Source organism: Grus americana, chromosome 3 (assembly GCF_028858705.1).
Source record: "Grus americana isolate bGruAme1 chromosome 3, bGruAme1.mat, whole genome shotgun sequence".
Taxonomy (NCBI): domain Eukaryota; kingdom Metazoa; phylum Chordata; class Aves; order Gruiformes; family Gruidae; genus Grus; species Grus americana.
Genome location: NC_072854.1, coordinates 114,706,250 through 114,723,783, shown reverse-complemented (window position 1 = coordinate 114,723,783; position 17,534 = coordinate 114,706,250). Strand labels below are relative to the sequence as shown.

At 41.0% G+C, this 17,534-nt stretch overlaps 1 protein-coding gene across 21 annotated transcripts in view; it reads right to left on the bottom strand.

Moving 5' to 3' along the window:
• Positions 1–17,534, bottom strand: part of EHBP1 (EH domain binding protein 1) — a 229,641-nt gene that overhangs the window by 180,722 nt on the left and 31,385 nt on the right. For 20 of the 21 annotated variants that reach the window (XM_054821276.1, XM_054821277.1, XM_054821278.1 and 17 more), the window contains 2 exons: positions 14,701–14,758; positions 2,371–2,466 (listed from right to left, as the gene is read on the bottom strand). In XM_054821276.1, the coding sequence (XP_054677251.1) occupies positions 2,371–2,466; positions 14,701–14,758 (154 nt within the window). Of the gene's footprint in view, positions 1–2,370; positions 2,467–3,938; positions 4,111–14,700; positions 14,759–17,534 lie in introns of those variants that run through there. The other variant, XM_054821298.1, reaches the window with a different exon arrangement.

Here is a 17,534-nt window from a genome sequence, read left to right as displayed (position 1 = left end):
GTCTCTTTTTCTAAGCTTTACTGCTGTCATTGGTTTTACCTCCCTCCTTGCAGAGGAAGGAATGATATAAATACCTAACTTGTAAGTCAGCTCCCAAAAAGGCTGCTGCAGTGTGCTATTACATACTTCCCACTACTCTAGCACTGACCAGGCAATATATCAGCTGTGCAAAAAATAGCTAGTTCTTTTCGACCCACTTATGCACAGAACGTACCAGCCAGATAAACGCCAGCTCTCCGGGTGTTAGGACATGTCCCGCGCTACAGCTGAAGTGCCGCTGTAGCACTGAGCCAACAGAGCCATCAGAGGACTGGGCAGAGCCTGAACTGCGCTAATATCGTATTCTGCCTGCAATCATGTATCACTCACAGCTCATTCATCTAGGCAGGCCGCCGGTCTCACACAAATACAGCGCTCCTGGTGCATTATCCAACTTGCTCAAGAAGTGCTGCTCTGCCACACCTGCCTATCCTTATAAAGAAAAAGGTGGGTTTGACCACTTACAGCTTGGAGGAGCCAGAGGATCCATTAGACCAGATTTACATAAAAGCTGCCTGAGAATTTAAGGCTTTTGCATGATCTCAATATTTTGATTATAAAAGCCTGTGCTTATTCCCCCAGAGATCAGCATGTACCATTCCCAGAAGGCATAGCCTCTGGTGTTATGCACGCTCTTTCCTCTCCTCCCGGAACAACCCTTGTGATGGGCAGGTTCATTTTTTGGGGAGAGGAGAAGGCAGTCCAGTGAACAGATCCACCAGCAGAGTCACAGTGCTGGGTAAAATTAAGGCTGTAGTAATACCTAACACTGGGTCCAGAGGCCCTTCTCTCCCCTCGCTATCTGGTCCTAGCCCTTGCTCACTTTCAGTAGCACAACTACAAGTTTGTTGTGCTATACTACAAAAGATAGCCCTGAAGTAGTGCAGGAAGGAATAAAAAGGTAGTGTGAGATGGCAGGAGAAGGCTGGGAGACACCTTTACTCCAAAGCCACAGCATCACAGAACTGCATCAAAATGAAACTTAATTTCTCATTCTTCACACAACTTGTTATCACATATATAATCAAGAATTTCTGCTTCACTTTAAATGTTAAAAATATTAAGTAACATTTACTGTGCTACATAACCATATTCAGATTATACAGACATGCAGTGTAGTCACATAACAGCGTTGAACTTCTTAATCCAAGTAGAGGCCCTTGAAGCATGCAAACAATTTTACTAGTGAACTTTTGAACCTCAGTTGAAGACTAAGGTTGTGTCTGCTAAGAAGAGAGGCAAATTTATGATAGTTAACATCAGTGGCAACCTGGGAAGTTTCTGCTCATTGGCGATCCCAAGGACAAAAAAAAAAAAAAAAAAAAAGAGAGAGAAACACCCCCTTTTTTGGCTTAATGAACCAAGTAATAAATTCACATTCTAAGGCTAACCAGAAGTCACTTCTAAGCAATTATTCAGGGAAGTCCCCAAGACAGAGAGATATAAATATTACTAATTAGAAAAAAAAGTATGTTACTGTTGCCCCTGTAAAAGGAGCAATTATAAATAAGAACAACCAGAGTACAGCTGGAGACACCAGAGTAAAGAACGAGAAAGAACTAATGGAAAATCCCAGAAATCTTCAGCCTCCCGGGCAGCTTCCGACAGTCACACATGCAAAGCTGCATTATTTATCTTTATGCAGAAAGAGCTTTGCCCAATGATATTTGGGAAATAAGTTCTAGCAGAACCATCAATTTCTCCTCCTGCTTTGCAGCGACACAAATAAGCTTCTTTTTTAATAGAACAAATGCCGTTGATAAAAAAAATCCCCCATAAAATCTTATAATTCTCCGTACTACTCAAATACTCCACATCCACTCCTACAACTGCAATCACATAAGTACTGCAATGTTTGTGTGGCACACTGAATACTGTGAAATTAAGAGCTGGATTCTGTCTCCTAGTCAATAGCATAAGAAATAGGGTCACTGCATCGCAAATGAACAAGGAATTCTAGAAATGGCTGTGTTTTGACAACTTCTGGCTTACAGTATTTAAAGAAAACTAACCAGACTATAACCCATGCCAAGTTCTTACACACGTACTAGGTGCGCAGCTACACATGTACTAAATTCTATGCCAATGACTCGCCGTAATCAGCTCAATGGGATATTTCAGTGTGTTAACTAAACTACAAAAATAAGCTTTAGCAGGGAACAGACCATCCTTCTCTCCCAAATTTAAACTGGGCACATAAGGTTGTGCAGTTAACGACTTAAACCCAGCAAGATTAGGCCTTGTAATTATAATCTTACCTTTCCAAACAGAATTTTTCATACGCCATTTATGAAATAGGAAAGACTACGTTTTAAAAAAAAACAAACATACCTTAAAGAGTGTCACAGTAATTTCAACATTTTCAGGAACAGGCCATACGACCACCCCACGGTATGGGTTCTTGATCCCAGGCTGCCAGCTATGAGCCTAAAGGAAGAAAAGAATCAGTTGTCTTAAAGCCATTATAAAAGTGCTGACTTGACTCCCATGGGACCCAGCGTGTGTAGGTAGAAGTAACATGTCACCAACTCCAAAAAGGCTGTGCTCTTAAACCTATGACTCTACTGAACATTACAAAGGACATTAAGGAAACTCACATCACTACCAGGCTTCCCCCCCCCCCCCCCCGCCGAACCCCCAAACTAAAGCTGTTCCTCACAAGGTCCTAAACTCTTGTTTGTTTGTTTTTTAAGTACATAACACAGGTAAGGACACTCAGAGCTTTGCAAAAAATTAAGGCCTTAAGGCCAGAGCTTCTGTAGCAAGATGAGCTTTATTTTGTTTTTATCCAGATGAAGGAATGCATTTCTTTAAAGAACATAAGTACAGTACATAGTGCAGGCTTAACCACATTTAGACCTAAATAGAGCAAAAAGTTTTATGTAAGAAAAAAGCCAAAACGAAACCAATGATTTGTAATACATCTTAAATGCTACTAAAATATTTAAATTCTTAAGAATTAATATGCCAGGGTACCTAAACCTAGAAAAGATAATGAAAAATACAACAGTAAAATAGACCGAGAACTTGTCTACCTTTGAGTATCAATTTGGATTGATATATGGTCTGTATTTACATTTTAACAGCTAGTCCTGAAAAACACCATGCATGAGCATTCCTGTTTTAGAATAAGTATGCTTTTTTCCAAACTCAATCCATTTTATGATGCTGTAAGGCAAACGAGGAAGGGATGCTGATGCACGAGTGACTGCTGAGGAGGAGAGCTGTTATTAAAAATCTGTGGAAGTTTTATGAGGAAAGAATGTACAATCTATTTACTGTTATCTGAAGCCAATTAACTGGGCCTTTTTTCTTTTTTTTAATTCTGCAGCATGACTCATTGCAGTTTTATACTCCTTCCAACACTCAGAACTTCAGATTAATACTGCCTATTAGAACAAATTTTTACTATAATAAGGTTAGTAGGACTTATGCCTCAGGTTCTCAGGTACCCTAAGGTAATTTCGGCAACTTTAAACATAACTTTGCTATACCAAAGTGGGAAAGGCAAAGATGGTGAAAGAGTCCCATTCAATCACATAGAGGCAATAACTCTCTGCTGCTGTGTACTGTAAGCAGTGTGTACTCCAGATTCCAGGTTCGTATCTGACAGTGCCACACCACGTGCCTGCTGCTTCATGAGCCATCTTGCATTCAGCTGTGCTTTCACCAGAGCCTGCGGCACCACAGGTACCTCTGTTGGACTTGCTCTTCTTCTAATCCCTCAATCCTCAAAGTGGAGGCCTGCAGGTTAATCACAGGTGACAATAACTGCTAAGGCAGCAGAGGCAAGGAGAGGAAGGGTGAGGCTGAGGAGTTGGGAAGAAATGTGAAGCTGAGGAACAGAGAAGCAGCTGGCAGAATCCAACCTGCGCAGCAACCAGAGAAGAGAGCCCTACCTGCCTCCACAGCTACATGCGCACAGCACACTCATTTCCATCCCGTTCTTTTTATTTTCTTGCCACACTTTGCCAGCTCTCCTGTGGTTTTATCACAAGTTTTTCCATCTTTGGTGTTCTGCTTAAAATCTCAGCTCTCCAAGATGTCCAATTACGTTAGAAATTTCAGTAAGTTTCTATGTTTTCTGCTTGCAGAATAAACTTAAATAACATGACTTGAGGCATCTGAAGAAAGAAATTAAAAAAAAAAAAAGGCAGCCTGAAAGAATCCAATTTCTACTTTTAACTCCATGAATTTCAGCCTAATCTCATTATTCTAAAGCAGGCCTGGATGAGTTACTGAATAACCAAGCAAACAACACTGTTCATAGCTTTACTCCACAGTGTATTTTATAAGAAAAAGATGTTTTGCGAGCAGCAAAACACACCACGGTAGTTGTCATCACCACCACAGCCACCCAAGCTCTGCCTGCATTCCTCTCCTTTCCACAGTTCCCCCGTTGTTCTTAGCTTGCCCAATGGGGATATTCAGCAGGCACAAGGCAGTAGTGACCCAGAGCCAGGCACACACTCACCTGCCAGCCAGCCTCTCCTCGTGTAGCATCTTATAAGATAAATCAACTTCTCCTCCATAGGAGCACTCCATCCTCTTTACAGATACCAATTTTCACAAAACTATTAGAAGCTCATGGCATGTCTGGAACCTGTGCTTTCCTGCTGGTTTTAGCCAATACTGACAATTATGTCAAACTTTCAATGTCCAAGGTGCAGGCACTGACAGCCTGCTCAGTTGAGGATCACTTGGTTCCATTTATAAAACTAGAAAATGAGCATTCACTGTTGCAGGCAAAGCTTTATTTCAAGCCCTTTATCAGCACTGCCTCCCACCAGGAGACTTAGAGACACACAATAAACACACACACAGATATATATATATATATATGATTTTCTGTCACTGTGACAGGCATGTCACTGAAAGCAACAACCAGGAGACAAGCCCCAGCTAATGAGCTTTTAAAGCAAAGCTGTTCTGTGATCAGCTGAATGTTATTAAATCCTCCTTTGGCTTTGAAAAACAAACACTGTACCACACGAACAGCATGACAGAAAAAGATAACATCAAAACTATGTCTGGGTTGTTGAGAAGGAGAAAGGGAAAGGGAAAAGCAAAGGGGGGAAAACACAGAGGAAGGGCTAACAAAGATAATTTAAAATTAACATGGAGAGTCTTATTCTAACACAATATTTCTCATGCCAGGGACTTCTGTGTTGAGTTTCTTGAAGTTACATCTGGTGTATATCAAAAAGCCTTTTCAACTCCCAAATTATAAGCCTCGACTTTGATACGTGAGCTGGATCAGGCCACCTCTGTGCAGCAGAATTGCCAACACTTCCAGACAGGCGATTGCTGAAAGGGCTCAACCAAGGTGAGGCGTTGTGTCTGCACAGTTCGTTTTCACCCTAATCCTCACTTCTAACTCAATTTCCCACTGGGCTGTGCCTTCTAGGCCCATTTTTTCCTCATCTCCTACTAGTCTTCACTAACCATCTCCCCCTGTTTCTGAAACCAGGGCAAGAGAAGCAGCCAAGCAGAAGTGACCACTGGCAGTGGGTACCTCACCCACAGCCCTCCCTGGACTCCTCTTCTAAATCCGAGGGACAAGAGCCATGGCCTGGAAAGAGAAGCAGAAATGTTCTGTTGCCTTTCAAGGAGAAGCTCAACTTCTCCCTTTTTCTGCCAGTGGAAAAATGAGAGGAGACAACAGAGCATGAAAGCTGCTTTGAATCAGGAAACAGGAGCTACAGGAGGGGTTGCTTAAATGCCCTATAAATAGAGTAGGGTTGTGAGTGACATTGGCCAACCTACAACACCGGTCTGGCACAAAACCGATGACTGTTAAGAGGAAGAAAGCTGTTTAAGAAAGGCCATGGAGGTGAGCTTACAGACTCGCACAAGCACTTCAGGCTACCCAGTTTGGAGCTCTTTCCCCAGTTTTCTCTCTAAAATAATCCAGACAGCCTGCTTTGCAATCTACTGTTTGCAGTGTTGTGAACTTCACAACTGTTCTGTGCCTAAACTGGAAAGACAGACTTGATACCTCTGCAGTTTTGGCCTCTGGTTCCAATGAGGAAGGAAGAATATTTAAAAATAGATCAAAATCAGCAACTTACAGGGCCAGATAATTATAATGTCCAGCACTCCATATGATAATGCACAAACACCACAAAGGGCTTACAAACTGTACTCAAAATTAGCAAAACGCTCCTAAAAATACCAAATCTGTTGTCAAGCAGCCTTCAACAGTCAATAATTTCAAACACAAAGACAGCGCCCTCATGTTTGTGCAAACTCTCAACATTTAGTAACACTTAAGCTATTATCAGCAAGGTAGAGTCTCTCCACTCATCTAAGTGTCCACTTTTTGATTGTGTGAAACAGCAGTCACACCAATCTCTCACCTCATGCACAGGCTAGACAAACTCAAGTCTTGTTCTCCAGCAGTTTCTCCTGGGAGCACAGAGTAAGCTTACTTTTGAGCAGGCTTAATTGTAAAAGTGTTTCCTGGCATTGCTGAAACTCTTGTATCAAATGGTGAAACATTACAGAAGATGATAAAGCAGCTGTATCTAGTTCAACATATGGCAATACATTGATTGAACAAAAGAAGATGAGACTAGCTCACCCAAGGGCTGCCTTTTGTACGCCACCTTTCCTTATATTTACCCACCAGGGGCTGACCTTGACCATATGAAACTGCCTCCCACTCTGCAGGCAAACTTGGACAACAGCAATTAACAGAGGTGCTGGAGGAGATGATGACATTGCACAGCTTTCCAAAATATAAAGACATTTCTGCAAAACTTAGAACAAACCAGGTAATTTTATAAACACTTATTTTTGAAGCACTATTGTCCAATCTAAAGCACAGTCACACTATCAATTCTCTGTAATATAAGAAAGGGTATAAACATTTATAAATCCAGTGTCATCCTCTTAGAGGCAGGAGGGGAAGGTCACAAAACCAAAAAACCCTACCAAACCTAGACTAGAATTTTTTAGCTAATTTTTTTTTTTTTTTTGGGGGGGGGTGTTTAAAAAAAACAAACAGCAACAAACAACAAAACATGAGAGAGACTGAATATAAACCTTCACTTACAGTCACTGCTCAGCTGTCTAGATTATAGACGATAAACAGAACAATCTTAAATCTGAATTAAAAAAGATAAGGTTGAAGATAGCCTCAGATCAGGAACTTTGGTTTCAAACATGAAGTTAATAAATTCCACCATGTTCATCACATCGTCATGAAGCAGATAAGGCAGATGCAGGCAAATCAGCTAACTAGAGTATGTTATGGAAGCCACTTCCCCAGCCCCTGTATGTAGGGGATTTCATGACCTAGCACATATGCCATTCCCATCATGACAAACTCTGGTCACTGCTGCTTACAGTTTTCCTTGTCTCTATAAAAATCTCTTTCCTGCTCTTTCAAAAACAAAAAATTACATTATTTCAAGAGCCTGCCCTTCCAGATGCTTTGTTACCCATCTGCTTTCTCCCTTCTTCACTATTGCCTCTTCTCATCCTGCCTCTGTTGTGCAGGATAATTGCAAGTTACTCTCCTGTAAGATCCTAGATATTCCTAATATTTTAAGTCTGCTGAAAGTTATGGAATAGTTTATATTAATGAATCACAATTATGTTCCTCAATATTGTTTTTTTTAAATGCAAAAGTCAGAACCAGACCCATCATTATTCCTTACCTGCAGCCCCAGGAGTGACTTTATGGTGAGCCAGCGAGCTGCTGCTTTTCTTTCCCTGATAAAACTTTTGCCAACTGCCTGTGATCAGACCAGCTCTTCTACTTGTCTCTGTGGTAGGCTGTTCAGGGCACAAGAGCCAAGCAGGAGCTCGACTGGCTCCAAGAGTGCGTAGGGCAGCTCAGCTTGTAAGGATAGCCCCTCTTCTTCAGTATTACCCAGGCAGAACATTTAGAAAGAAAGAGAATAAAAATAATGAATAACTCTGAGAGGAGGAGCTGACATTAAGCAACCAGATCCTTCACCTGGTGCCTCCACGCCAGCAGCATGGCTTGTGAAGACTGAACATTCCTCTGATTTGTTCTATGTGATGAGTCTCACTGAAGCCATACATCATCTGGGGACAGCCCTCTGCCAGTATGATCCAGCTGCTAACAGATCCGTTGGAAAAGGAATGGACTGGGAGAAGCTGCCAAATCCCCCACACCAAAGGAAACCTCAGCTGGCAGTTTGCAGATGGCTGCTTCTTGGTCTTCCGTACCATAGCTCAGTATCACAAAGGGAGGAGACCCATTAAAGACCATACTCCAGACTACAGCTTGCATCCCCATGATCATCTTGAAATCACTGTGCTTGGCTGTCCAGTTAAAGAGGCTGGGCACCAGAACAACACTCCCATCACGCTCTTGCCCTGGGATGCAGCCCAGAAAACCCAGCACCTGCCAAAGAAGAAATTCCAAAGCCCTGGAAATACCACGGAGCCTTCGTTCAACCCACTGCTGTTGATGTCCATTTGAGAATAGGTGAGGAAACTAGCAGATACCCACTGGTCTTCCTATGGCTGTCTTCAATTCATCAGCATGCACATGTGTTACAACTGTAATTATGCATCCATGTATTACTCTAAAAAGCTACAGAAAGACTACTAAGCTTGGAAAATGAGCAAAAACTCGTCTTCACGAGGAAACAGATTCTCCAGCACTGGGCTAGCTGTTCAAACATAATTTCACACATATACATTTATGGCATATTTCTTAAAATACATGATTCATGCTATTTCTTTCACCAAACCTTGCCTGATTCACTGCCCGCAATACATGATGCTAAGATAAAGAGCTTCTTCCCCTTCTCACCAAGCAGTTTCTGACCTTATCTATTGGGCTTCTTATTTAAAAATACACCACAAACCAACAACCAAACAAACAAAAAAAAAACCACCCTAAAACCCACACCTGAATACAGAGTTATTTTTCTCATAGTTTTCTGGGACATCTATCACTGCACCTCAGAATGTCACCAAAATTTAACTTTATGGGATCCCTGGAAAAAAAGAAGGGTATACAGTCCCCAATTTACAAGCAGCGAAAGAATAGCCAGTTTCCACTAATTTGGCATGGTCTGCTTAAATTAGCAATAATCTTACTTTATAGGGATTAAGCATGAAACAACTTTTTTTTTTTTTGTCTTGCAAAGTAGACTTTTTTCACTTCAACTGTAATGATGGCTGCTCAATGCTGCTGCAAGTCAGTCCCCATGCCCCAGACACCCACAAAACAGAAAGATATATCACATCTAGCTTTAATACTCTATCTAGCCTCAGTCAGGAACTTTGTAGATGAGGATAGGACAAAACTGAACTCCCCAAGGCAGCATTTAGCCACATAGCAGTGAGGCAGTCTTTTCTGTTCTTGTCCTATACCTTCTTTTCAGACACCGTCCAACTTCTTTATCGATGAAGCAGTTTCACTCACCACTCAGTCCTCATGTTCTCCCTAACCACTGTCCGCTTAATGAGACGGCAATGCTGTAGGAAAACAATTTGCAATTGCCTTATTGAACACTATATCATATGCCTAAAATGGTACACATCAGCCATTAGAATGACTCATCCTAATTTTAACGACTTACATATGCAATCCGATATGATTTCTTTACTAACAAACCGAGAAGCCTCAGGAGTGCCATTACTGAACTACTGTGCAGGTCCCAGGCAGTCATCGGCATGTCACAGTCACAGCATGCCTTTGTAACTCCAGTCAGCAAAAAAGCTGGTAGTGACAGGCAGGGCTGGCACTAGGCAATGAAGTAGCCAGAAAAGGCAACAGATTGCCAAGGACAGCAAAACAGGTGCCCCAACTGCTGCTTTATTGATGGCATATCCTCTAAAATGGCTGGGCAGGCTGCTGTTGTGGACAGGGGATCCTTTCTACTCCCTACACATAGATCCTTTTTACTCCCTGTCCCTCTGCTTCTCTTGGTTCTGCTCTTTATTGTTGAAGTCCTTTCCCTGTTCCCAATATGATTCCTTCTCCTCTGTGTTTCAACAGTTTTTGATAAACCAGCAGCAGAAGTGCTGAAATCACAGGCAAGGAAACTTCTTTCAGCTTTCATACAAACAGGATCTTTGAAGAATAATTCTGTCAGGCTCTCAGAAGCAAGTGCAAATTTGATTCTTCAGAGGTGTATAATTCAACCATAAGCCTGTATGTCTTCATAGGAATAGCAGAAAGTACCTCCTTGACATCATGGCAACGTCTCTTTTCAAATTGAAATTTCTTAGTTCAAAGCCTGGAAACGCGAGAGCATCTCAGTGAAATGAAGGTAAACATATTTACAACACATTTTTACCTTGTTCTACACTAGAACAAAGACATTCCTCCCCCACTCAAAAAAAGGCAAGTCCAAAAGCTCAGGGCTTGAAAACCTAGGAGCAACATGCCAGTGTGACAAGGTACCAAAGAAGAAGATTTAAGCAAGTGCACTGCTACAAGCACCACCTTCTGTAAACTACGGAGGCTGGTAACCATCTAAATGAGGCTTGAAGAGTTGTGGCAAGCCCCACCTACCTGATTTTGAAGACGGACAACATCTGCACCAGAATATTGGTGACTTCCACCCCCCTCCACCCCCAAGCTAAAAGTTCATTTTGATTCTAGGATTGTTCAGTAATTCTGCCAAATATAGCAAGACTGCAAATCACCATCTTTTGTAAACTCCTGGCACACAAAATGAAGATGTCCATCTATACAGAACCATCTTGTCTCAATACACCTCCTGAAAAAGCATCAAAATCAGATTTGCCCAAAGAGAGGGGATCCCAGAATAGAGCTGTAAGTAACTTAGACATGCATTAAGGTCAGTAACTGCTGGATGCATTTATAGTCCTGTATTCATCCATCAGACTGCCATTTAAATGCTCTTTCTAAATGGTTATTGCTGTTCATTTGCAATACTTTAAAACTTAGTATAATTTAACATATCTACAGCTCCTATCCTATGTTTCCCAGAGTAACAACTAAAATATTCAGACTCCTGCACATGATGTCTCCCATGATTTCTTCCAGAGGTACCACTCTAGTAGTTTACTTGCAAAGAAAGTACGTGGGTCAGAAGGCAGATCAAAATCTTAGAAAACCGCAAAAATAAGGGCTTCAAAAAGACGTCAAGAACTCAGCTTTCGGCATGATAGTATCTCAAGATTACATTAGTTAAGCAGGCCAGTTTCAGTACACATCCATAGCACCATCATAGCATCTTCCAAGTTGCATCACATTTTCTGATGACACCTCTCTTGTAATTTCCCAGTACAAGAGAGACATGGAGCTACTGGAGAGAGTCCAGCAAAGGGCTATGAAAATGTTTAATGGACTGGATGATCTCTCATAGCTGTAAAAGCTGAGAGAGTTGGGACTGTTTGGCCTGGAGAAGAGAAGGCTCAGGGATATCTTACAGATGTATGTAAATAGCTGAAGGGAGGGTGTGAAGAAGATGTGCCTGATGGCTCTCATCAGTGGTGCCCAGTGACAGGACAAGAGGCAATGGGCACAAAGCAAAACAAGAGGTTCCCTCTGAACATCAGGAAACACCTTTTCACTGTGAGGGTGATCAAGCACTGGCACAAGTTGCCCTGAGAGGTTGTGGAGTCTCCCACCCTGGATTTACTCAAATGCTGTCTTGGACACAGTCCTGGGTAACCACCTTTAAGTGGTCCTGCTTAAGCAGAGGGGTTGGACCAGATGTCTTCCAACTTCAATCATTCTGCGAGTCTGTGAACTAACATAAGGATATCTCTCATTGCCCCTAACGATCTGAAAAGTTCAGAAAAGAAATCATAACCTCCAGAGAAGTTTTTACAGTAAGGTAAGACTACATCTCTCTCCTCCTCCTTCTCAAAGAAGCTGAAAAACATAGAAAATTATTAATGCTTTGTACTCATCAAGCCCATTGTCCATCAAAAATAAAATAAGAGTAAGTATTCATTTGACTTGCTTCCAAGAAAGCAATTAGGTGAAACAAATATGTTGAATAAAGAATTTTACCGGCAGGATGACTAAGAGATCAAGAACATTTATTGATCTACAGTTTTGGACTCAAACAGCTCAAACCACATTAACTACCTAAGCTTTAAAATTAACTCTATCCTCTGCCCAGGCCTCAGGGCCACTCAGCCTCTTTCAAAGTACCTTTATGGGATCTTAATAAGCATGAATTAATTAGTTAGCAAAAGACTTTTCTGAGTCTTAGGTAAATCTGCCAATTTATCCAAGAGCTGCTTCTAGTGCCTGGTGACCAAAAAGAGAGGACACTCATAGGAGGATGTATCCTGGAACTTTATGGCCCAGCTGATAAATCTGCAAGCCCAAAAAGCTGAGCTAGTGTCAGAAAATCCTCTTGCCTCAGTAAAAAGTTGCTATTGGAGCCTAAGGCATCATGCCCATAACGCCACAGGCAGAAACCCATCACTGGACTTTTGTTAGGGCTTCTGTTTCTGAACATATTCTGAATCTCAACAAACCAGCCATTCATAGACAAACACCTTCATTTTCACCGAGCTTTTTAGGGTTACAATGCTTGTGTAAGTATTGCATTTACTGTTCTATATTATCTTTTCTCTCTGTTCTACAGAAATTAAATGAAACTAAAATAGAAAATTTATCATAGGGTAAGCCACAGCAGACACTACACATCAGCAGTTACTGCCTAGATACACATCATGCTAAAAATTCAAGGTAACTTGAGCTAGTTTATCCTTCAGTGAAAGACGAATAGTCTGACTGGCTTTGCTGAAGAGTATGAACATGGAACAGGAGCAGTTATCTTGGAAAAGGTGCCAGACTAAGTTCACACCCTTGTTTACTCATCAGGTAACACCTTTGGGTTTTCATACCCTAAAGCAGAATTTAGGATGCACACACTGGAGTAGGATTTGGTTGTGCAGTCACTTTCAGTCAGTAACCAGTCTGTGGATAAAACAGCTTAGAATAGCTTAGAACGCAAGTTAAAAGACAAAATACAGCAAATATGCATGACAATCAGAAAAATAAGTCAGAAAAAGAGGAGTACCAGTAAAAAAACCCCAAAAGTCTCTTCTGAGTGCAGTAGGAAACTGTGTATCATATTTTCTAAACATATTAAGTTCTTCAACATATAATTATTTCAAGATATCTTCTCTATCATGGATGCCCTCTCTCCACTGTCCCAGAGTTCTTGGAAGTATCAGTTTGAGTTACATGCATATACAAAAAAAAAAATCCACAAAAAAAAAAGAGTTACAGAGATGGTCTATCTCTATTTAACTGAAGTGTTAAAGAATTATTAAAAGGTTGAGTTCCAAAACTTCCCCTCTGGACAAGACCACTTGCCATAAGCCAGACCAGGGTGAGAGGCAACAGCTGTGGGGAGAGGGAATGAGCAAGTATGGATTAGTTCTCTTGAAGAATAGATGCTGCTGGAAAGGGAGGAAACCAGCACACACTCCTGCTCCCTGCAAACCTGCCCAGTGGTTAGGGAACTTCTTTTCCCCAGTTCATTCATGTTGCCCTTCTCAAGCCTTTGGACAGATGGGGACAGCCCCTACACCAGAGGACACAAAGCCACAAAAGAAATCTGCAACACAACCAGCGTTCGAAGGCCTTTGCTTGCCTGCTGTACACGTGAAATAGGCTCCCTACCTCCTTGGGCAACAAACGACTGCGAGGGTTGACAAAAGATTTTACTCTCATTAGTCAATAATACAATACCGTACAAGACATTTTCATATGAGACACTGAAGAGGTTTAGAAATGCTTGTCATTTGTTTCAATCTCAGTGTAAATGGAGAGTGTTGTGGGTTTTTTTTAAGCTTCATTTTCTATGGAAACCAAGCCACACACCCAGACTGTCTCGCCCTTCCCTTCACCCCAGGCCCAAAGGAGGCTCCACAGAGGCTAACTGCATCTTACTGTCAGAGCAGTAAAATTCAGCAGTCTAGACAAACTGAGCACCATTTAACAAAAAGACAGTAATCTCATAAGGCTTTCAGATTTCTTACTGCAGGAAGAGAAGTAAGGTGAAATTCACATAAGGGAGGGTTACTCCGCTTGCAAACTTTTACACATCAAAAAACCCCAACCCCATGCAAGACAAACTTTATGAATGCCCAAATACTGAACAGACTTCACTTGGAGCTTCCCTTTCCTCAGGCTACCAAGTCATTAGCCATAAAACGCAAATTCACAGGCTTCCTCACACTTTTTGTGAAAGTAGAATGTTAAAATTCAATTCAAAGATACACTACTAGGCTGACAGAGCCTGCTTTTATTCTTTTTGATTTGTAGTATTTTCAAGTTGTGAAACAGCCTCTTATGTAGACTTCATCTTCCTCTTGCAGGGACGTCAGATTCTTTATTACTTTTTTTTAAATTATGTTTAATACACTTCTAGTAGTGAAGCTGATTCTCCTTTTTAATTAGGTCTAGCAATTAATAACTGAAATTGAACTGATGATGATACAGTTCTGTTCAACAAATAACTAAAGCTGAAATCAGTGTTAATTGTTTCCATAAATTAGCATTGACAGCAACAGCAGCTTATTCTGAACTTTATGGATAAATCAAGTTAAAAAGAAAAAACTAAAATATTTGTCATTTATTTGGCTGCTCCTCATACTCAAGAAACCAGTCCCTCAAACAGCTAACCCTGCTTGTCGCTGAAGTTGTGACTTTCTAAGCAATCAACTAACCTTGGAGGATTTTCTTCGGCTTCTTCTTGTCCAAACCACCACTAGTTTATCTGGCTGCCTGTTGAAGATAAGGAAGAAACAGCTTAATTTACAACAAGATCAATAAGTAAACAGTTTATATTAAAACTCTTGCAATACATAATGACATCCTTAGCGGATACATTATCTCTTAAAAATAGCTCATCTAAAAACCACTCTCAGCATCAGTCAGTTAACAGGAAAAATACTGTGTATTTATAGAAAAAGACTGTCCTCCAATCCACATGCTAATGTCATCATTCTCCTCCTGTTCTCCTTGCCTGTGGACATCTCCCCAGAGCCAGCAGCACACCTGAGCAGAAACTCTCCCATGGGCAGAGAAGAGAATCCAGCCTCTTTAAAGACACCTTGGAAAGAATCTGGTGCCCAAAATAAACATCAATGCAAACTCTAGTTTGAATTTCTATGTAGACATATTGAAAAGGTACTGCTAAGTAGCAAAAAACCCAGGCAATTTCACTTTTTCATCCCAGAAGGATTATTTTTTCTACTTGAATACCTCAAACAACAAGAGAATCAAGTCCTATTAAGACTCTTCAAAAATCTCCTTGGATGACCACAGACAGATACATCAGCACTTCAACTTTTACTCAGGAAGACAAACATGCTGAAACTCAGCATGGCTCTCCAAAGCACTTCTTATTTGGTATTTGTAATGAATGTAGATGGAAATCTCAATAAAAGACACTTCCAGTACAAATTATTTTCTCTAAATTTCTTGAGATTTATTTCTTAGTTAATAGTTACAGCCCTATTACTTCCTCCTTATTAGTTTTACAGTCGTGTCTGAGTGATTTTTAATATTGACCTAACTTCCAGGCTTTTTATTTTTGACCCATGACACACTTCCCATCATATGATCACACTTCTGGTCCCACTTCCAGACCCATGACCCCTCTTCTGGAGATTCCCGACCCTGTGTTCCAGCTTTGTTTTCTGGCTGATGATCCAAATTCCATCAACAAGCCTGACTGCAAGTCCACTCACAAATAATTTTCAATGGAGTTCACATCTCCACTTAAAAGTGCTAAACCTGCAACTCTGCCTGGAAGAAAAATGCTACTCAGATTTTTGAGACACTGGTGTAAAAATCCTTGCATTTCTAAAGTCAACAGCAAAACCTGTTTCATGTTAAAAATAAAATCATAGGGGAAAACAAAGGAAGTTACTGAAAAAAAGTCAAGATACAATGTGCTGAAATCATTATTAAAAGATGCACCCAAAAAATCCACACAAGTATTCTGAATAAAAAAAAGCAGTGTTCACGCTGCTATCCTAGTATTTCATCACAGACAGACTACCTACTTCATAACTAACTTTTCAAATTAAAACCCAATAATCATTTTAAGCACTGAAGCACTGACCACTGTTTATATACCTTCCCATTGAGCTGTTCATGATTTCTGCAGGCTACAATAAAAACTGGTACATCACCTACAATTTACATTTAAACCCCACCAGAACTAAAATTCTCCTGAAAAAGAGTTAAAGGCAGATCCTGTGAAGGAAATAAGGAACCAAGCTTTTGTTTGCTATTCTGTATTACGCCTTACTCCTTTAATATATCCTTAATTTCCAGGTTGGGATAAATTGAAAGTGAAATCATCTACTGCATTTAAATTCACTCTTATGGCTTGTTTAGGTGACCTAAACCATAGGCTGGCTCTTCTTGTGGCTTCTCCTGCAAAATCTTGCTTGGTAATGAGGTCATCCTGCTGTACTTCGAAAGCTCTTTGCTCACTTGATGTTGGGTGCATTAGGTTCTCATCTGTTGGCTCACACCCTCATTCACTTTGATGGGAGCTGTGTTTGTGCCACCAGAAATAAAAAACAAACAAACAAACCCCAAAACAAACCACACCACCCCCAAGCACTTTCTTTGAAGCAAAGCAATCCAAACCCATGCCTACAATAAACATTTTTTTTCCAGAGTTATTTCACTTTGCACTTTAAAGCTGACTTATTCTCATTTCAGAAACTAGATCGTGAACCAAATTTAATTTAACCTTGACTCATTCAATCTTGAGTTTGCCTCTGAGCACAAAAAAAATATGCCAAAAGCAGGGAAAGGTGGGGGAGGGAAGGAAAAAAGAGAAAAGAAAAAAGTTAAAAGATGATGCATTTCTGCAGTATCAGCGGCTACACTGAAGACAACTTTCCCTCCAAGAGTGGTACTCTGGGTCCCAGGAGTCACACAAATAGGAGCTTCAGTACGAAAAGGCAGGACAAGGCCTGCAGAGGTTAACGGGAAGAACACAAGTCCACCCTGCCACCAGCTCTCCGCCTCTTCTCCCTCTCACCTAAAGGGACACAGTGCTTGGCAGCATGTCTCCTCCCTGTTTCTTCTCACCAGGGCAGCCAGCCACTATTCTTGTAGTGGCCTTGGCCTGCTCAGGTGTATAGGAACACCAGATAACATCTAAGAGACAAAAAGACATTCTTCATGGTACACTTAGTAGATCATGAAAACATTGAGTTCCAACACATGGATTTCAAGAGTAAATTTGCACAAGTTTTCATCAGAAGAGCACTCAGGTCTCCAGAGATCCTGTGAGGGAAGCTAAAAGGATCATACCCAGGTCCTTTCCTTTCCTGCAGCTCCAGCTCAGGTAACGGTGATGCTGCTTTGTCCCTCTAGATCTGTTTTGATCTTGTCTTATTTATTGTGGCATCAGAAGTTATTTTTTTCTTACAAACACACTGGATCATCTCCCCATGAGGGAAACATGCCACAAACTGGAAAAGTGAAGCAGCACACCCAGGTCCATGTGGTGCCAACTTGTGGTGGGTTGACC